The sequence below is a fragment of the Juglans microcarpa x Juglans regia genome, chromosome 3S (genome assembly GCF_004785595.1).
Source record: "Juglans microcarpa x Juglans regia isolate MS1-56 chromosome 3S, Jm3101_v1.0, whole genome shotgun sequence".
NCBI classification, from domain to species: Eukaryota; Viridiplantae; Streptophyta; class Magnoliopsida; order Fagales; family Juglandaceae; genus Juglans; species Juglans microcarpa x Juglans regia.
The window spans coordinates 15,524,540-15,540,575 of record NC_054599.1 but is presented as its reverse complement, the minus strand read 5'-3'; the positions used below and the strand labels follow the sequence as shown (position 1 = coordinate 15,540,575).

Here is a 16,036-nt window from a genome sequence, read left to right as displayed (position 1 = left end):
TTTGATATAAAAGTGTACAGTTTTACCGTTAGTCGTAAGAGAACTTTGTGGAAACTTCCTTTGCAATGGTCTCCATCTTTCTCAGGCTTTGTGAGGCCTGAGTCAATTGAGTGCGACGATGGTATTGATCTAGAGGGTGTACAAAACAAAAGTGGATAAGGCAGAAGGGTAGTGAATTTTGATGGTGGTGTTATTTTTGTTTTCAAAGCGATTGTAAATATATTTGCATGTGAGATCTCGGTTACAAGCTGCAGCTTTACACCATATTCTCTCAATTGAATGTCCAAGCAATTAAATATTAGTAAAATATTCTCTTTTCTCACTACCTCTAGAAAAGAAAAGGTTTCAGCTCTAGTCTCTAAGGTAACTTTGTCTCCGATACTTGGCTTGGTGTCTGATTCTTTGCCTATACACGAATAATCCTTTAAGTTCTCATGAAGTTATCCTCTCCTTCCTCATTCATTAGCGTCCAATAACAGCAAATCAATCACTTCTTGTTTTTCTTGTCTTGCTCCATTCATTGCCCATCACATATCCACACAACCATGTATCATCAGCAGCGACCTGAAAGTGAGAGCAACCCTCATTTTCCCGGACCACACCTGCCTTATGACCAAACTTCCCAGCCACAAGGCAAACGCACCAAAATTCCACACAAGTTAGACCCACAAGATCAAGAAAAACGTCGGTTTCCCCATCAAAATGTGCATGACCAATCCTCCCAGCCATTTGGTTCATCGCCATTAGATCTGCAGAATCAGGATCCGCAAATCCAGCCACATGGTCAACAGCGACAGGGTGATCATTCACAAGGCCCTCGGATACCACCTGACCGCCCAACCAATCCATTAACATGGTTTGGTGCAGTCTTTTGTGCAATTCTCTGGGTTGTCATAATTGTTGGAGGCCTCGTTGTCTTGATAATCTACCTTGTTTTTCGTCCACGAAGCCCTGGTTTTGATATTTCTAGTGTCACATTAAATGCAGCCTATCTTGACATGGGCCATCTGCTCAATGCTGATGTTACTCTGCTCGTGAACTTCACAAATCCGAACAAGAAAGTACGTATCGACTATAGTTACATGTATATCAATCTATACTATGAGACTACACTTATTTCTACCCAATATATTGAACCCTTCTCTGCGGCAAAGGCCGAGTCCAAGTTTGCATATATTCATATGGTGAGTAGTCAGGTCCGGCTTCCAAAGGCAGAAAGTTTAAGGCTTCAAAAGCAGATTGAAAGCAATGGGGTCATGCTTCAAGTCAAGGGAATTTTTAGAGCACGATCTAATTTGGGAAGCATCTTAAGGTACTCTTATTGGTTGCATGGTGAATGCACTATTCTTACTGCTGGTCCTCCTGATGGGGTTTTGATTAAAAGAAAATGCAAAACGAAACGTTAATCGAGGATGCATATTGGATTTAATGGGACGCAAATCCCAAGTCAGGGCACTTGATCGAGTTGATAAGCAGTGTGTGTTATTCTCCATTGTTTTTCCTCTTTTGATCACTAATATTAAGATTTTGATATTTTTGTAAAATTTTCTTGCACCTAATATCTTTTCATCAATTGGGTTGCGGCCGGGTATTAAGCTTTCTATTACCTCATTTATCCTAAAATCTTCTGTCTACCTATCTTCCCAATAATCACTTGATTAATATGGACATATCAACAGTTAATGCTACTTTAGGGATCTCTAAATTTTGACACTAAACATGTCACTGTATTTTCCTTGCATTCCCCATCTGATATTTCTAACAATCTTAGTATCTACTCGATCAAACTTAAATGCTAATATTCATTTCATGGCTTAATACGATTGGAGTTTAAATTCTAGGCAATATTGTACATTTTGATGGGGATAATTGCTAGGTCTACAAAGAGAATAATAAAAAACAAATACCTTACAAACTGATCACTTGATATAGTATGTTAGATCTACTTTATAACTAACGAACCAAGTTTTTTGTAATTTATTTTGTGCATCAAGCATTTTCCCTTGTCGAGGGGTCCCTCTATGCGAGCGAACCCATGTGAGACAATAAAAAATAAAGATGATAATTGTGTGTTTTCTCCAACAGAAAAGATTTTTTTTTTTGGCTAAAAAAAGAAAGAACAATTTTTTTTTTTTTTTTGTTAAAAGAGCGGAAGGTCACATGTCCAATAGTGACCCCCTCCCATATTTATTAATAAAACCTTCACTTATGACAGATGAATACCGTGGTAGCAAAACAAGATCCAAGGGTGACCCCAAAAAACCACAACCAGCTAAAAACCAACTATAACAAGCCTTTAGGACAAAATAGAAAAGAAAACCACCGCAAAGAAACCAGACCTAACCTCGCAAAGAGGGAAGGCCCAGAGAATCCAAACGAATCAGGCCTTGAAGAACTCGAGGCATAATAGAATTATTAGAAAAATCAAAATCAATACCTGAAGCCTCTTCCTTTGCTAACCAATCTGCCACCCTATTACCTTCACGAAAAACATGTTGGAAACAACAATGAATTGTGCAGGTTAAACCAATAATTTCCTCCCAAAAATCCTCAAGGTACCACACACCACATCTCCCTCTGAGCCACCAAGAGATAACCACCATAGAATCCATTTCAACTATCACATTTGAGATGTTCAACGATTTACAAATTCTCAACCCATGAAGGAGTGCCATGAGCTCCACTTTGTTATTAGAACCATAACCAACATGAGATGCATAAGCCTGGACAAGCCTACCTAAATCATCACGAATAACCCTGCCAATGCCACAGGAACCTGGATTACCAATACTACTACCATCCATGTTTAATTTATACCACCCCAACGTCGGTTTAAACCATCTTACCACTTTGCAACATGGAACTTTCGGAACCACCGGATTTATCTATAGGGCCTCAAGGATCATGCCATCTCTACGGGACAGATTCTTATTTTGCATAGCCGCCTGAGAAAGAGACCCTAACTACACACAAATAGAGTGAACAACAGAATTATGAGTTTCTAGAATACCTTCCATCTAAGCAAGACACTTCCTCCTCCAAAGATGCCAAGTAACAATAACAGGGATGATGCCAACAATAAAGCCCACTTGTGAAGAGGAGCTAGCACGCCTAAACCAAATCCCAGCATTCTGTTTCCAAGATCTACCAAGAGGTATACCAAAAAGATTGCCAAAAAAGGACCAAATTCTTTTTGGAAAATCACCTTCAAAGAGCACATGGTTAATGTCTTCAATATGACCATTATTACAACAATCACATTTAGAAACAAGAGGAATACCAATACGACGTAATCTATCATTTACACTCAACGCCATAAACCAAGCCCTCCAAAAATGGATAGACATTTTAAATGGAAGACTATTATGCCAAATCCACGCATGCCAATCTGTAGGATTACCTTTAATACGAATACAATTCCATGCAGATTTTGTAGAGAAAATACCTGAATCCGTAGGAGTCCAAATTAGAACATCCTTTCCAAAATTTGGCCCAGCTAAAATAGTTACAATCTCATCCACCTTATCCTGCCCTACTAAATTCTCCAATAACTCCATGTCCCAACTATCCGACAACCTGCAATCTTTAACTTTCAAAAGAGGTGAACTCACTACAGGCATATCATTAATCAGAGGACCATTATCCCTCTATTTGTCGTACCAGAAAAAAATCTCTCCCTTTCTAAGCTTCCACTTGGAATTATTTAACAACAACGGAATACAATTTGCAGCTATTCTCCAAAGGCTAGATCCTTTATTAGTTTTTATAAGAGACCACAGCCGCGAACCAACATATTTTGCTTGGAAAAATTAGCCCATAAAGAATTACCTTGAATAAGGTTCCAAGCAAAGCGCATATGCAAGGCTTTCTGAATGTCCTGAAGACTTTGTACACTAAGCCCTCCTTCTTCCACAGGATTAAAAATATGATTCCACGCCACCCATTTCTTTTTATCTTGCCCATCGGCTTCTCCCCAAAAGAATGAGCTCATCAATCTATGAATCTTGGAAATAGTAATTTGAGGGACCTGTAAAATAGCAAATAGGTGAATAGGCATACTGGATATAACATGCCTCAAAAGAACAAGTTTTCCTCCCGAAGAAAGAAGCCTCATCTTCCAGCCATTGATATTTTGCCTCACTTTATTCACCATGTCTTCTAAATGAGCCTGTTCAAATCTCCCTCGAATTATTGGCACTCCTAGATATTTGAAAAGGAAGTTCCCCTCCATAAAGCCCGTCGGATGTAAAAGCCGCTGCTTGCGCCTAGTAGGAATTTTATTAGAACAATACAAAGTAGATTTTTGAACATTGATAGCTTGTCCTAACCACCTCTCATATTGAACCAAAATTTGTTGAAGTACCCACACCGACCTCTAACTTCCATTAGAAAAAACCATGACATCATCAACATACATCAAATGAGAGACAATAGGCTTGCCTCAGCCTGAGAGAAAAGGCCAAACTGACTCTCACACACTCCTATGGATCAAACGGGATAGGAGCTCTTGTTGAATGATAAACAAATAAGGAGACAGAGGATCACCTTGATGAAGACCTCGATCACCCGGAAAGAAACCATTCATCATGACAGAATACCAAGGGCTAGAAATACATGAATAAATCAAATCACAAAATTGAGAGGAAAAACCAAACCTTCGTAAGATCGTTATCACAAACCTCCAGTCCACCCGATCATAAGCTTTCGCCATATCCACTTTTAGCATAATATTACCCCCGTGGATTCTTTTATTAATAGAGTGCACAAACTCCTGGGTGAGGCTAATGTTCTAAAAAATACTCCTTCCAAGAATAAAGGCTCCTTGCTTCGAAGAAATCAAGCGAGGTAATATACCTGTTAATCGAGAGACAATAATCTTGGAGAAAATTTTATAAAACATAGAACAAAGACTGATAGGACGGAACTTATCAAAACCTGTGGGCGACTCCATCTTTGGTCTAAGAACCAAATATGATGCTGTGAAAAATTTAGTAAGATTCTTAGTCATAAAGAATTCCAATACAGCCTTCCACACATCAACCTTAAACACCTCCCAACTGCTTTTATAAAAACCCGATCCAAACCCATCAGGACCCAGAGTACTATGATTTGGAATGGATTACATGGCCTCAAACACTTCCTCTAGCGTAGGCGGGTAAAGCAAGGAGACATTTTCCTCCTCTAGTATGACCGGATCAATGAGCCCATCCAGACTAGGTTGCTCTATGGGTGGCTCTCCCTGAAGTGAGTTTTGAAAAAATTCCATGCCCCTTGGTGTATGCTTTCCAGACTCTCATGAACCACCCTATTCGATCTCATTTCCAACACTCTTTTCCTTCTCTTATTAGTAAGACAAGCATGAAAAAACTTTGACTTACGATCGCCCTCCAACTTCCATTTCAACTTAGCCATTTGTGCCAATCTCATCTCTTCCCAACGCCTCCAACCAGCTAAATCTGAGATTGCCTCATGTAGCTCTCTCTCCAAATTCACCTACCAATTCATTTGGAGCTGTTGTTCAATCACTTCAACCTGTTTTTCAAGAGCATCGATACGCCCCAGGGTGTGGCCAAATACCCTTTTATTCCATTCTCGAAGCATCACCTTTGTTTGTTTCAATTTCCTGCTTAAAATCTGTAACGGGGAACCTTCCACCCATAAATTCTAAGCAGAAACACAATCCAGGAAACCATGATGATCCACCCACATTTGTTGAAAACGAAACGGAGTCGGCCCATAGGAGAAATGATCTTTTTTGAACTCAATGAACATGGGGGCATGATCCGAAGTAGACCTAGACAAATAAATGCAAATAACATTAGGAAACAAATTAATGAAAGAACTATCCATTAGAACGCGATCAAGCCGTGCCCCCAGTCCACCGTAGCCATCTCCATAAGACCCCCTTGATGAATCCAATCATTAAAATCATCCATAGCAACATTAGGCCGAGGTCTTCCTCTTCTCCTTTCCGAATTGTTCCGGATAATATTAAAATCCCCCACAAATACACAAGGTTCTGAACCTAAATTATTAATGCTTAGCTTGTCCCACAGATATCGCCTTTCCACCCAGGAGCATTTGGCATAAATCACAGATAACAAAAACTTCTCCACACCATCACCTAAAACTACTGAAATAAATTGCATTCCCATCTTGGCAACTTGCACCTTAAAATTACTACTCCAAAGAATCCATATTTTTCCCCCTTCCACCTCATTTGAAATAACCTTATCAAAATTTAGACATCTTGCCAATTTACGAGCACCCTCTAAATTTTGAAAAGGTTCTAATATAGCAACAGTTTTTGGTTTGTATCTTCCAACCAACGTCTTTAATCTACTTCTAGAGGTCCCAACCCCTCTAATATTCCATATGAATATGGAATCAATCATTGATCAAGATTAGAGTTTCAGGCAATAACCTGAGAAGAACTTTGCATTTTAATAAACATCTTTTTCTTATACCTTTTTTTACCTTCATTTACCTCAGATTCTGTGAGATATTCCTTATCTTGTGAAAAAATCTCTGGATGGTGTTCCAGTTCCGGTTCTGAAGAAATATTTTCCTTTATCAGGATGTCTTCATCAACTTCCTCATCAGATTCCTCTTCCACCAATGGCTGATTCTGCACAATTATAGGAACATTCACATCTGCAATCCAGGCCTCAAGCATATTCTGATTCTTGTCCACAGAATGCTCCACTCGACACACACCCGTAACATTCCCAGCACAATCTGGGTCATCAACATTTAACACCATTTCCTTTTCAGCCTCTGTTTCAGCAGATGGCACCAATTGCACCACATGGTCTGTCACTAGTGGAATTAATTCAGTCATCTGCACCAAAGGATCTTCTTTCTCAGATAGCAGCTGCACCACATGGTCTACCAACTGCACTGAATTATCTTCCTTTTCAGAAACCAACTGCACCACATGATCTGCCGATGGAGGGATTAATTCAGTCATCTTTTCCACCCCGGCCTCCTCTGTTTCCATTTCCATCCTCATAATATTTTCTATAACAGCAGTACTTTCCACAGCAACAGGAGGGGGAACTTCAACATTAGCAGAAGCACTTGGCTCAATCCCCTGCTCTTCTACCAGATTTTTTGTCTCCGATTGGCCTTTTCTACCAACTCTATATCTCCCATTCTTGCCAGCTTTTTTAGGATTGCATGTCTGTGAGTTATGACCCTGCATATGACAAGAAGAACAATATGTAGGGAGCGTTTCATAGATGATCTCTTGCTTTCAACTAGAGTCCAACCCCGGTGCCCCAATTAAAAAATGAGTCAGGGGGGTTTTGCAGCATCAACTTCCGCACATAATCTTACTCCATCCGTTCTCGTACCGCAAAGAGTCGGATTATCACGACGAATAAACGTTCCAATGGGAGCCATAAGGATATTCAAGAAAGCGTCTTGATAAAAATTTGGAGGGAGACTTGGCAAAGAAATCCATACCGGAACCCTTGAAGGCTCTTCATCCTTATTAAAATCCGGTGACCATCTGAATCCACGATAAAAGATCCCATTAATCTCACAGACCTCCCGTGACAAAGCCTTGGTGAAGTCGGCTTCATTAGCCATATGTACAAAGATGTTGCGCGCTCTCCTCATTGAAGATACTACTGGAATGGCCGTAAGCCCCCATCGATTGTGAATTAACGCATGAACTGCATCCAACGAAGGGCGATTCTTCAGAAACTTGAGCACGATAGAATAGCAGAATGGCTCTGTTGAACGTGCGACCTCCTCTTTGGAAAACTAGAAATAAACCTTTCCTTCCACCATCTTCGGAAGTCTGGGCGCAAGCACCATCTCAGGTATGGGTCGAGGGATAGCAGCCACCAGGTCGGGAAAGGAAGGCCGACCGGTGCCACCATTTGTGGCTGCCATGCAGCCTCACGTGAAGGCCAAGAAACTTGTGGCAGAAAAAACCCTATTCATAGAGAGAATAAGGGTAAAAAAAGAAAGAACAATAGATATGTGAGGTGATAAGAGAGAGGTATTATGAGAGAGAAAGTAAAATGGACTTTTTATCTTCTTCTTCTTCTTCTTTTTTCCTCATTACTTCCGTCAGAGTTTGAAGGATCATTTATGGTCCAATTTTGATGAAATTTCAAAATTTTTTTCTTAATGATGAGATCTACTTATTAACTGAAGTTGATTGTTGAAATTAGGGGTGACAGTACCTGCTTGGCAGGGTGACCATCCACATCCGCTTGCCAGATGGATGGATTGACGCAGCCACCGTTCGACCACCACATTTGACAACAGATTTTTCACAAAAAGTTCAAATAAATCGCATATAAATAAAAACATTAAACAAATCCAACAAAAATGTCAACAATGTTATAGATCACACAGATCTTTAGATTTGTGCATAGACTGATGGGCCATGGTTGTGGCCATGCCCATGGGTCATAAAACTCACAGACCCAAGTTGTGGGTCTTTAACTTATAGACCCATGGTTGCAGCCGTGGAGACCCATGACCAAGCCGTAGTCTTATCATCGTAGAGTGTGGATTGGCTGTGAGTTGTGACCTACAACATCAAAGAGAAAAGTTGGCTTAGAGGAGGAGGAAAAAGTAGAGATGGAGGAGAAGAGAAAGGAGAGATAGAGAAGAGAGGATGGTGAATGGCCATTGAGGCGTGAGAGGAAGGGGGACAAGAGAAGAAAGGAGGAGAGAAGAGGCAAGGAGGGGAGGACGGTAGGGAAGGAGTGAAATGAGAGGGGAGAGAAAAATTATGTGGTGCCTCGGCCTTCATGAAAGACTAGGTGAGGTTTCGTGGTGCCAATGATGCTTATCAATTAGTCAACACCCTAGTAGAAATTTAGACGTGTAGTAATCCCGAGGAAAGTACACGTGTAAGATATTCGGTTTATGATGATGCAGTGGAATGCAAACAGAACACGTTATGGGGACAATGTTAGCAAACATGTACCAGAATACTAAACTTCCTGAAAAGGGACTCCTCACCCTTCATTAACCTTAAAACCTTACAACAGCCAGAGTATATAAAGTTAGTCACCATAAGTGGCCCACTAATTACAAATGAGCACTAGACTCATTGCTGTATATCCTATGAAAGGCATAGGGTAGCTACGACGAGTACTGGAGGTAAGGCGGGTCCTAGTCTCCTTAATTAGGACTTGCGGGATTAACACTTCTTCCTCAAGCCTTATGCTATGGTCTATACTTGCATCAAAATCTATGGTCCCGTGAATAAAACCATAGGTAGGTTAGGGGCTATGACAAGGTTGCTAATGAGAGAGAATGCTAACTAGGGGTCCTACCCGCATGGTGCGGGGAGGGGGCACCCCCTCCTAGCCCCCCGCCCAACACCATGCGCGGGGAGGGTTTTCAACCCTGCCTCGCCCCGGTAGAGGGGGGTGGGGTTGAACCGCTCCCTGCCTCGCCCCGCCCCCTACTCAACCCAGTGATTCACTGGGTCTATAATTTTTTTGGGTCTAAAGTTTTTTTTAGATCCAAATTATAATATAATATAATTATAAATTTTATTTAAAAAAATATAAACTCATTAAAGTTGTATTTTGAATTGTCTTGGCCTTCTAGACCAACCTTTATATAGGAGGTTAAGACAATACAATAGTCATTCTTAAGCAATCTGTTAAGTCCCACATTGCTTAAGAATAACTATTGTATTGCATTGACCTCCTATATAAAGGTTGGCCTAGGAGGCCAAGGCAATCCATTAACTTGAATTCAAGTTTTTAACAAATTGTATATATTTATATAAATTATTTATATAAATATAAAAAATAATAGTTTTTATTATAAATTTGGGAGGGTGCTGAGCAGGGTGCGGGGTGAGGCCCCGCTGGGGTTAGCTCGACCCCTACCCCAGCTAGGGGTTCTTCATGTGGGGGTGGGGTAGCCCACCCACCCATGCTGGGTGGGGTGGACGGGGGTGGGGTAGTTGGGGGTGGGCCCCCGCTGCCCACCCCTAATGCTAACGAAGATGCTATGAAAACATTTTATGCAATACCGGAAGAACACATATATGCGTAGAGAGGTATCACTCTCACTCTTACAGCTACGTGCATCCTCAAAATCTGCTAAGGAATCACGCTCCCAATGAAAACACACACATACACACACATAAGACATACATGATGAGGAATCACCCTTTCGGGACATTGCCCTCTCTTTACACAAAATAGATAAAAACACAATAATAATATTATGGCGAGGAGTTACCCATTTCCATATAGTAGAAAACCTATATAAATCAGTATTCGACCTATTTCAGCAAGGTAACATTCTTTTCACCACACGGTTGCTTGTCACACAGATATTTGCTCATAGGCTTTGCACATAGGCATTCATTCGCCATACAGGCTCTTACTTGCTCATAGGCACACAGTTGCTCGTAGGCACAAACACCGAAACTTATTTTCCCGGGGATACTGGTCTACTTGGGTACAACCAACTCAAAGACACTAGCATGTGATATGCAGGGGGAACCCACATCCTGACTACCAGGAGAGGCCAAGTACGACAATGTTTCACCCCACTCCCCACGTGACATTCTCCTTCTCATGTGATGTACGTGGTAACACTTTGTGGAATGATCTCGAAAAATTATCCCTCCCATAGCATGAATAGAGACTCACGCTAACTACTCTCTCTCTCTCTCTCTCACACACACACACACACACACACACATTGATATCCAGGGTAGGGGTGGGCAGCGGGGCCCCACATTGCTTAAGGATGACTATTGTATTGCCTTGGCCTCCTATATAAAGATTGGCCTAGGAGGCCAAAACAATCCAAAATCTAACTCTAATGAGTTTAAATTTTTTTATATTTATAAATTTTAATTTATTATTTAAAATATATTATAATTTTGGTCTAAAAATACTTTTTTAGACCAAAAAAAAATTTTTTTTTAACATAATGGCGGGGGGCGGGCGGATGGGGGTTTTTCCCCCGCCCCCCGGCACCGGGGCGGGGGACCCCGCCCCCGCCTCCCGGGGGCGGGGGGAAAATCCCCAACCCCGCATGGTGCGGGGCGGGGTGCTGGGAAGGGCACCCCCCGCCCCGCACCATGCGGGTAGCAGGCCTAATCCAGGGTTCCCACACCGGGTCTCATCATTAGGTATAGAAAAAAATTAAAACATTGAAAAAAATTTAAAGTATAAGAAGTTAGTGAGTAAATATAGCTAGAAACATAGTGCTTGAAATGTTTATTTATGCTTGTAGAATGGGGGAGAAGTTACAGAAATAATGCAATTAGGAGAAGCTACCCTTCCTCCATCCTCCTCGCCCCTGCATTGGCAGGGTGGATCCCCTGTCCACCCGCCTGCATTTGACTCACTAGTGGGTGCAGGGGCTAGCTGGGCCTAGCCCGACCCTCATTTGCCTTGCCTCGCACATATATTTATATATATTATATATAAAACCTATATATAAAAAAATGATATCATTTTGGTATATACAAAACGATGTTGTTTTGTTTATGGTCCTAAAACTACCCACCAAGCTCCTTTAATCCCGACTCTCATTCTCAAATGCGTCTCATCTCTGTCTCACTCTATTTTAGATCTAACCTCTCTCTCACTCTCTGTCCATCGCACACTGTCATCGTTGCCACCTAAAGCTAGCTCCGTCATTGTCAAGTATGTATCCCATTGATCTCGAGTCTATTCTTTTTGTTTTTTGTTTTTAGTTTTGTTAAGTTATGGAGGATGAGATTTAATTGAGGAGTTGGAGGATGAGATTGTGAATTGTGTGATGTGGAGATTTGTTTGTTTGTTGTGTGTGAATTTGATTGAGAACTTTGTTTGAAAAAATTATGTAATGTGATCACACAGATCTTAAGTAATTTAGGGGTTTCAATCCGAAATCTCATTCTGTTTTTGGGGTTTCGATATCGAAACTTTATTCTCTTTTGGGGGTGATTTTTGCGTGGTTTTAATTGTTGTGTATTTTTGCATCATTTTATATTTTTGTGAGTGAATGAGAATGGATAGTCAGTCAGACTTTAGTGCCAGCTTTCCTATCCCAACCCTTACACCTGACCCTATCCCTACACCTACCCATACCCCGACCCCGACCCCTGCCACTACCACTAACCCTACCCCTGCCCCAATGCCCCCACCAAACTAGAGATTGGACTTAAAATAAATGGCGGAGAGTAGTGGGGGGGGGGGGGGGGAGTTGAAGGGATTTACAAAGTATGATCTGGAAGAGTATAGAAGACACCTAGCTCGTATGGTCATCATAGACAAGCTACTATTTCAGTTTGAGGGGAAATGGTTCCAAACATATTCCAAGCACATTTTATTGATTGTGATTGAAAATTAGATGAAAAAATTATAAGATTTTGTCAAATTTCCTAGCATAAGGGTGAGACCATTGGGAAGGTCTTGGAGGCCGTAATAAAGGGGTGGAGGTTGGAGCGGGTTGTGATAGTTACAGCTGACAATGCCTATTCTAATGATGTCACATTGGGGCATCATAAGACCTAACTTAGAGAGGCAAATAAATCAATCATGGGTGATGAGTGTTTGCATGTGAGATATGTTGCACATATTCTAAATGTAATTGTCAGTGATGGTTTGAAAGATCTTGATGATTTGGTTGCATGGGTTAGAAATGGTGTGAGATTTGTGAGATCTTCATTTGTTAAATTTGAGAAATTCAAAGTTGCTGTGAAGGCTTTGGATATAACATGCAAGAAGCGCCTTTGACAAGATGTTCCTACAAGATGGAATTCAACCTTCTTGATGTTGGAGATGACCCAAGAATATAAGTCGGCCTTTGTGTTAATGGGCGATGAAGATATTCAATATGTCCGACATTTTAAGGATGATGGTGGATTAGGCAAGCCTACTAATGATGATTGGGAGGTTGTTGGGAATTTTGTATTCATCTTGAGGCATTTCTACAAGGTCACAACCGGGCTTTCCAACTCTTTGTACCATACATCCAGTGCTTTCTCTCAACAAATATGTAAGGTGAAAGAAAAATTGGATGACATGTGCGGGAGTGACCAAACTAGGTTGCGGGAGATGTTGTTGAGCATGAGGGTTAAGTATGAAAAGTATTAGAGAGATATGAGTAGGATGAATATTTTCCTATATGTGGATGTTGTTCTTGATCCCCAGTACAAGGTTGATGGCATGGTGTATGGCTTGTGTCACGCCTTGACTCCGGAGGTCCAGACAGTTAACTCCTATCACTTGATAATCAACTTCAACAATGCTAATAAATTCTCCAAATCTAATATATACTTCCAAAGGCTCCAAATCAAACATAAATACCTCATATTCATTTAATCACACATATCCACATATCAGGTCCTCAATACCATAAACCAGATAAAAGAGATCAACATTTCCACATGTCTCAATTAACATAATAAAATGAATTAGGGTTTATATAAGTCTCCATAATCACCTAAACATACTGAAATACATTTACTAAAAAAATAAGTCCACCAATAGCACTAGTACTCCGAGGTACTCCACTACTATCCTCAATTAATTTTGCCCATATGCTCTATTATTGATCCTCAATTGAACCATCAAGCCATCTGAAATATTGTGAAGATAAATAAGTGAGTTGTCAACAACTCAGCAAGCAGTATACTAGTATGTAAATATAAGTATTTACCAAGTTCAGAAAGCATAACAAAACATTTACTTTCATTTTTGTAGAATCATAATATGTAACAAAATATCAGAGCGAATCTTTAAGAAAACTTTCTTATTCAAAAATTCTTTGGCATCTCAAAATCAGAAGCATCATCTTCATATCATATCAGAGCATCACATCGGGACAAATACCATGTTTAACCCCTGTGGTAGGTTTATAAACTACCATTATACCTGTGGCGGCGCCGTATTCCACTATTATACCCATAGTAGGGCCGTATGCCACTATTATACCTATAGCGGGGCCGTATACCATTATTATACTCGTGGTAGGGTTGTATACTATGTTTAACTCCTATGGTAGGGTTATAAACTACCATTATATATGTGGCGGGGCTGTATACCACTATTATACCCGTGGCAGGGCCTTAACGGAAATAGAACAGAAGCAGCATCGGAACCAAATTATAATCAGATACAGAATCAGAAATTCATACCAAGGTTTTCAGATGCTACATCATATCAAAGCAGAGTATCAGAAAGATTCAAATCATTTAACATATTCAAAAATAGATTTAGAATATCTTCGCATCACACAAATTTACATAAATTTCATATTCACTCTTTTTGCATAGTTGAGAAAGCAGAATGCTAAAAATAAGCTTATGTCTATATCAATCATGACAGAAAATATTTCATTTTTATACAGATTTCATGAGTATGTAGAACACTTATATGATGTTGTTTTCAGTTTTTTTAAAACAAAAATGCATATTTTCAAATCAACCTCAGTCATTTTCTTTAATGCAAATACTAGTATAGGAACCCCACTTACCTCTACTTTTGCAGCGTGCTATCTTAGTCTTGTGTTCGACCTCTAAATATTTCACCACCTAAAATAGGAAAATATTCATTGAGCTTTTAATAATCAAAACCATCATAGCTAACTCTATCAACTGTTTCTGTATAAGAACAAGTCAACCAAAAACATGTCATGTAACTCAACTCCCGCAACCATAGTTTTGTCAAGTGTATATTCATACTTCTTAGTTAATCTACATATTCCCAAAGTCAAATACTCAAGGACAAGCATATTAACCCAAATCAACCAACCCAATACCACTTATCAGTTCCCAAAAGTAACTTATCAATCTATCTTAACCAACATCAAACTCAAAATATCAACATGAACAAACCTCTTAACATAGCCCACATATAGCTCAAAAAGCCCATTAATAACTCCGAACAGCCACATAACTCCATATCCCGCATAACCTGCCACAACTACTAACGCATCCAATCTTACGCCAAGAGACTTTTCACAAATCAAGAGACCCTTCGCAACAGCGACGCAACCTAAAATAACCCAATTCATCATTTCTAACAGGCCAAAGAGACAACATAACCTCCAAAATATGCCATATATATACAATGTGTAGTTAACAAAAAATTTATGTTGCTAGTCCTCTGTTCGTGGCAAGAAGGTGTTGTTATAGTTCTAACAAAGGTATGCGCTGCACGAGTGAGAAAATCCAGGGGTTAGTGAGGGAATATTGTGTGATAAAGGCAAAATAAATAAATCAAGAAGGGCAACGAATTACAATTTGAGACAACAAAAGGGCTTACCAACGTTTGAGTTCGTGTACAGAGGAAAGGGAAGAATATATGGGCATTGGTAGCAACTGCTTGCACACGGACAAAAAGGTATCACACGACTCTACAATTGGTAAAGTAGAAATAATTAAATAAAATATTTAAAGTAAATAAAAATAAAATCAAATATCATTATTTCAGGTAATACGATGAACACGGAGGGAGAGATCTAAATCTTAATGAGGGAGTGAATGAAGAGTGGCTTACCGGCATGGAGAACACCCGACGACAGTGCTAACCATGATGGGTGGCACTACTCGATGGGGAAAAACTTTCTGTGGAAAAGATGTGAGTAAGGGTCGGAGTGTATTTGTGAGTGAAATCTGAGAGTGAGTGAGAGTCTCAGTGTGTGCGTGAGCGAGAGTGAGATCAGAGAGTGAGGATGAGAGGAAGAGAGGGTGAGAGAGAGATCCGAAACTTAAAGAGAAAAAGTGAATGACAAGTGGGCTTACTGACGTGGAGGGTGTCCGACAACGGTTATGACTGTGGTGTGTGGCATTGCTCGACAGGGAAGGAAAATCGGCTTTGATGAGGTCCACTTGCGACGACGCCTTGATGGTGATGGTGCGTAACATGGAGGAAGGGTGAAGTTGCTCTACGAGGAAGAGATTTATGAGGATGGAAAACAAAGCGCAAGAGAAGATAATAGGCAGTAGTGAGAGAGATCTGAGTAAAGGGAGGAAAGAATAGGAAAGGAAAGGGAAAAAAAAAATAAAAATCAAAACTGTAAGGACGTGGGGAAGATGGAA

At 40.3% G+C, this 16,036-nt stretch overlaps 2 protein-coding genes across 2 annotated transcripts; one reads left to right on the top strand and one right to left on the bottom strand.

The window, feature by feature from the left end:
• The first annotated feature begins 295 nt into the window (after nt 1–295).
• On the top strand, nt 296–1,693 carry LOC121257631 (NDR1/HIN1-like protein 26). Its single transcript, XM_041158750.1, has one exon. The coding sequence runs from the start codon at nt 546–548 to the stop codon at nt 1,404–1,406; it is 861 nt and encodes a 286-aa protein (XP_041014684.1). The 5' UTR covers nt 296–545; the 3' UTR covers nt 1,407–1,693.
• Nucleotides 1,694–2,339: 646 nt separating this feature from the next.
• On the bottom strand, nt 2,340–2,804 carry LOC121258717 (14.7 kDa ribonuclease H-like protein). The gene has a single exon (XM_041160261.1). The coding sequence runs from the start codon at nt 2,802–2,804 to the stop codon at nt 2,340–2,342; it is 465 nt and encodes a 154-aa protein (XP_041016195.1).
• Nucleotides 2,805–16,036: the final 13,232 nt, after the last annotated feature.

Coding starts and splice junctions, on each gene's coding strand:
- LOC121258717 (XM_041160261.1), bottom strand. CDS start 2,804: ATGGATGGTAGTAGTATTGGTAATCCAGGTTCCTGTGGCATTGGCAGG.
- LOC121257631 (XM_041158750.1), top strand. CDS start 546: ATGTATCATCAGCAGCGACCTGAAAGTGAGAGCAACCCTCATTTTCCC.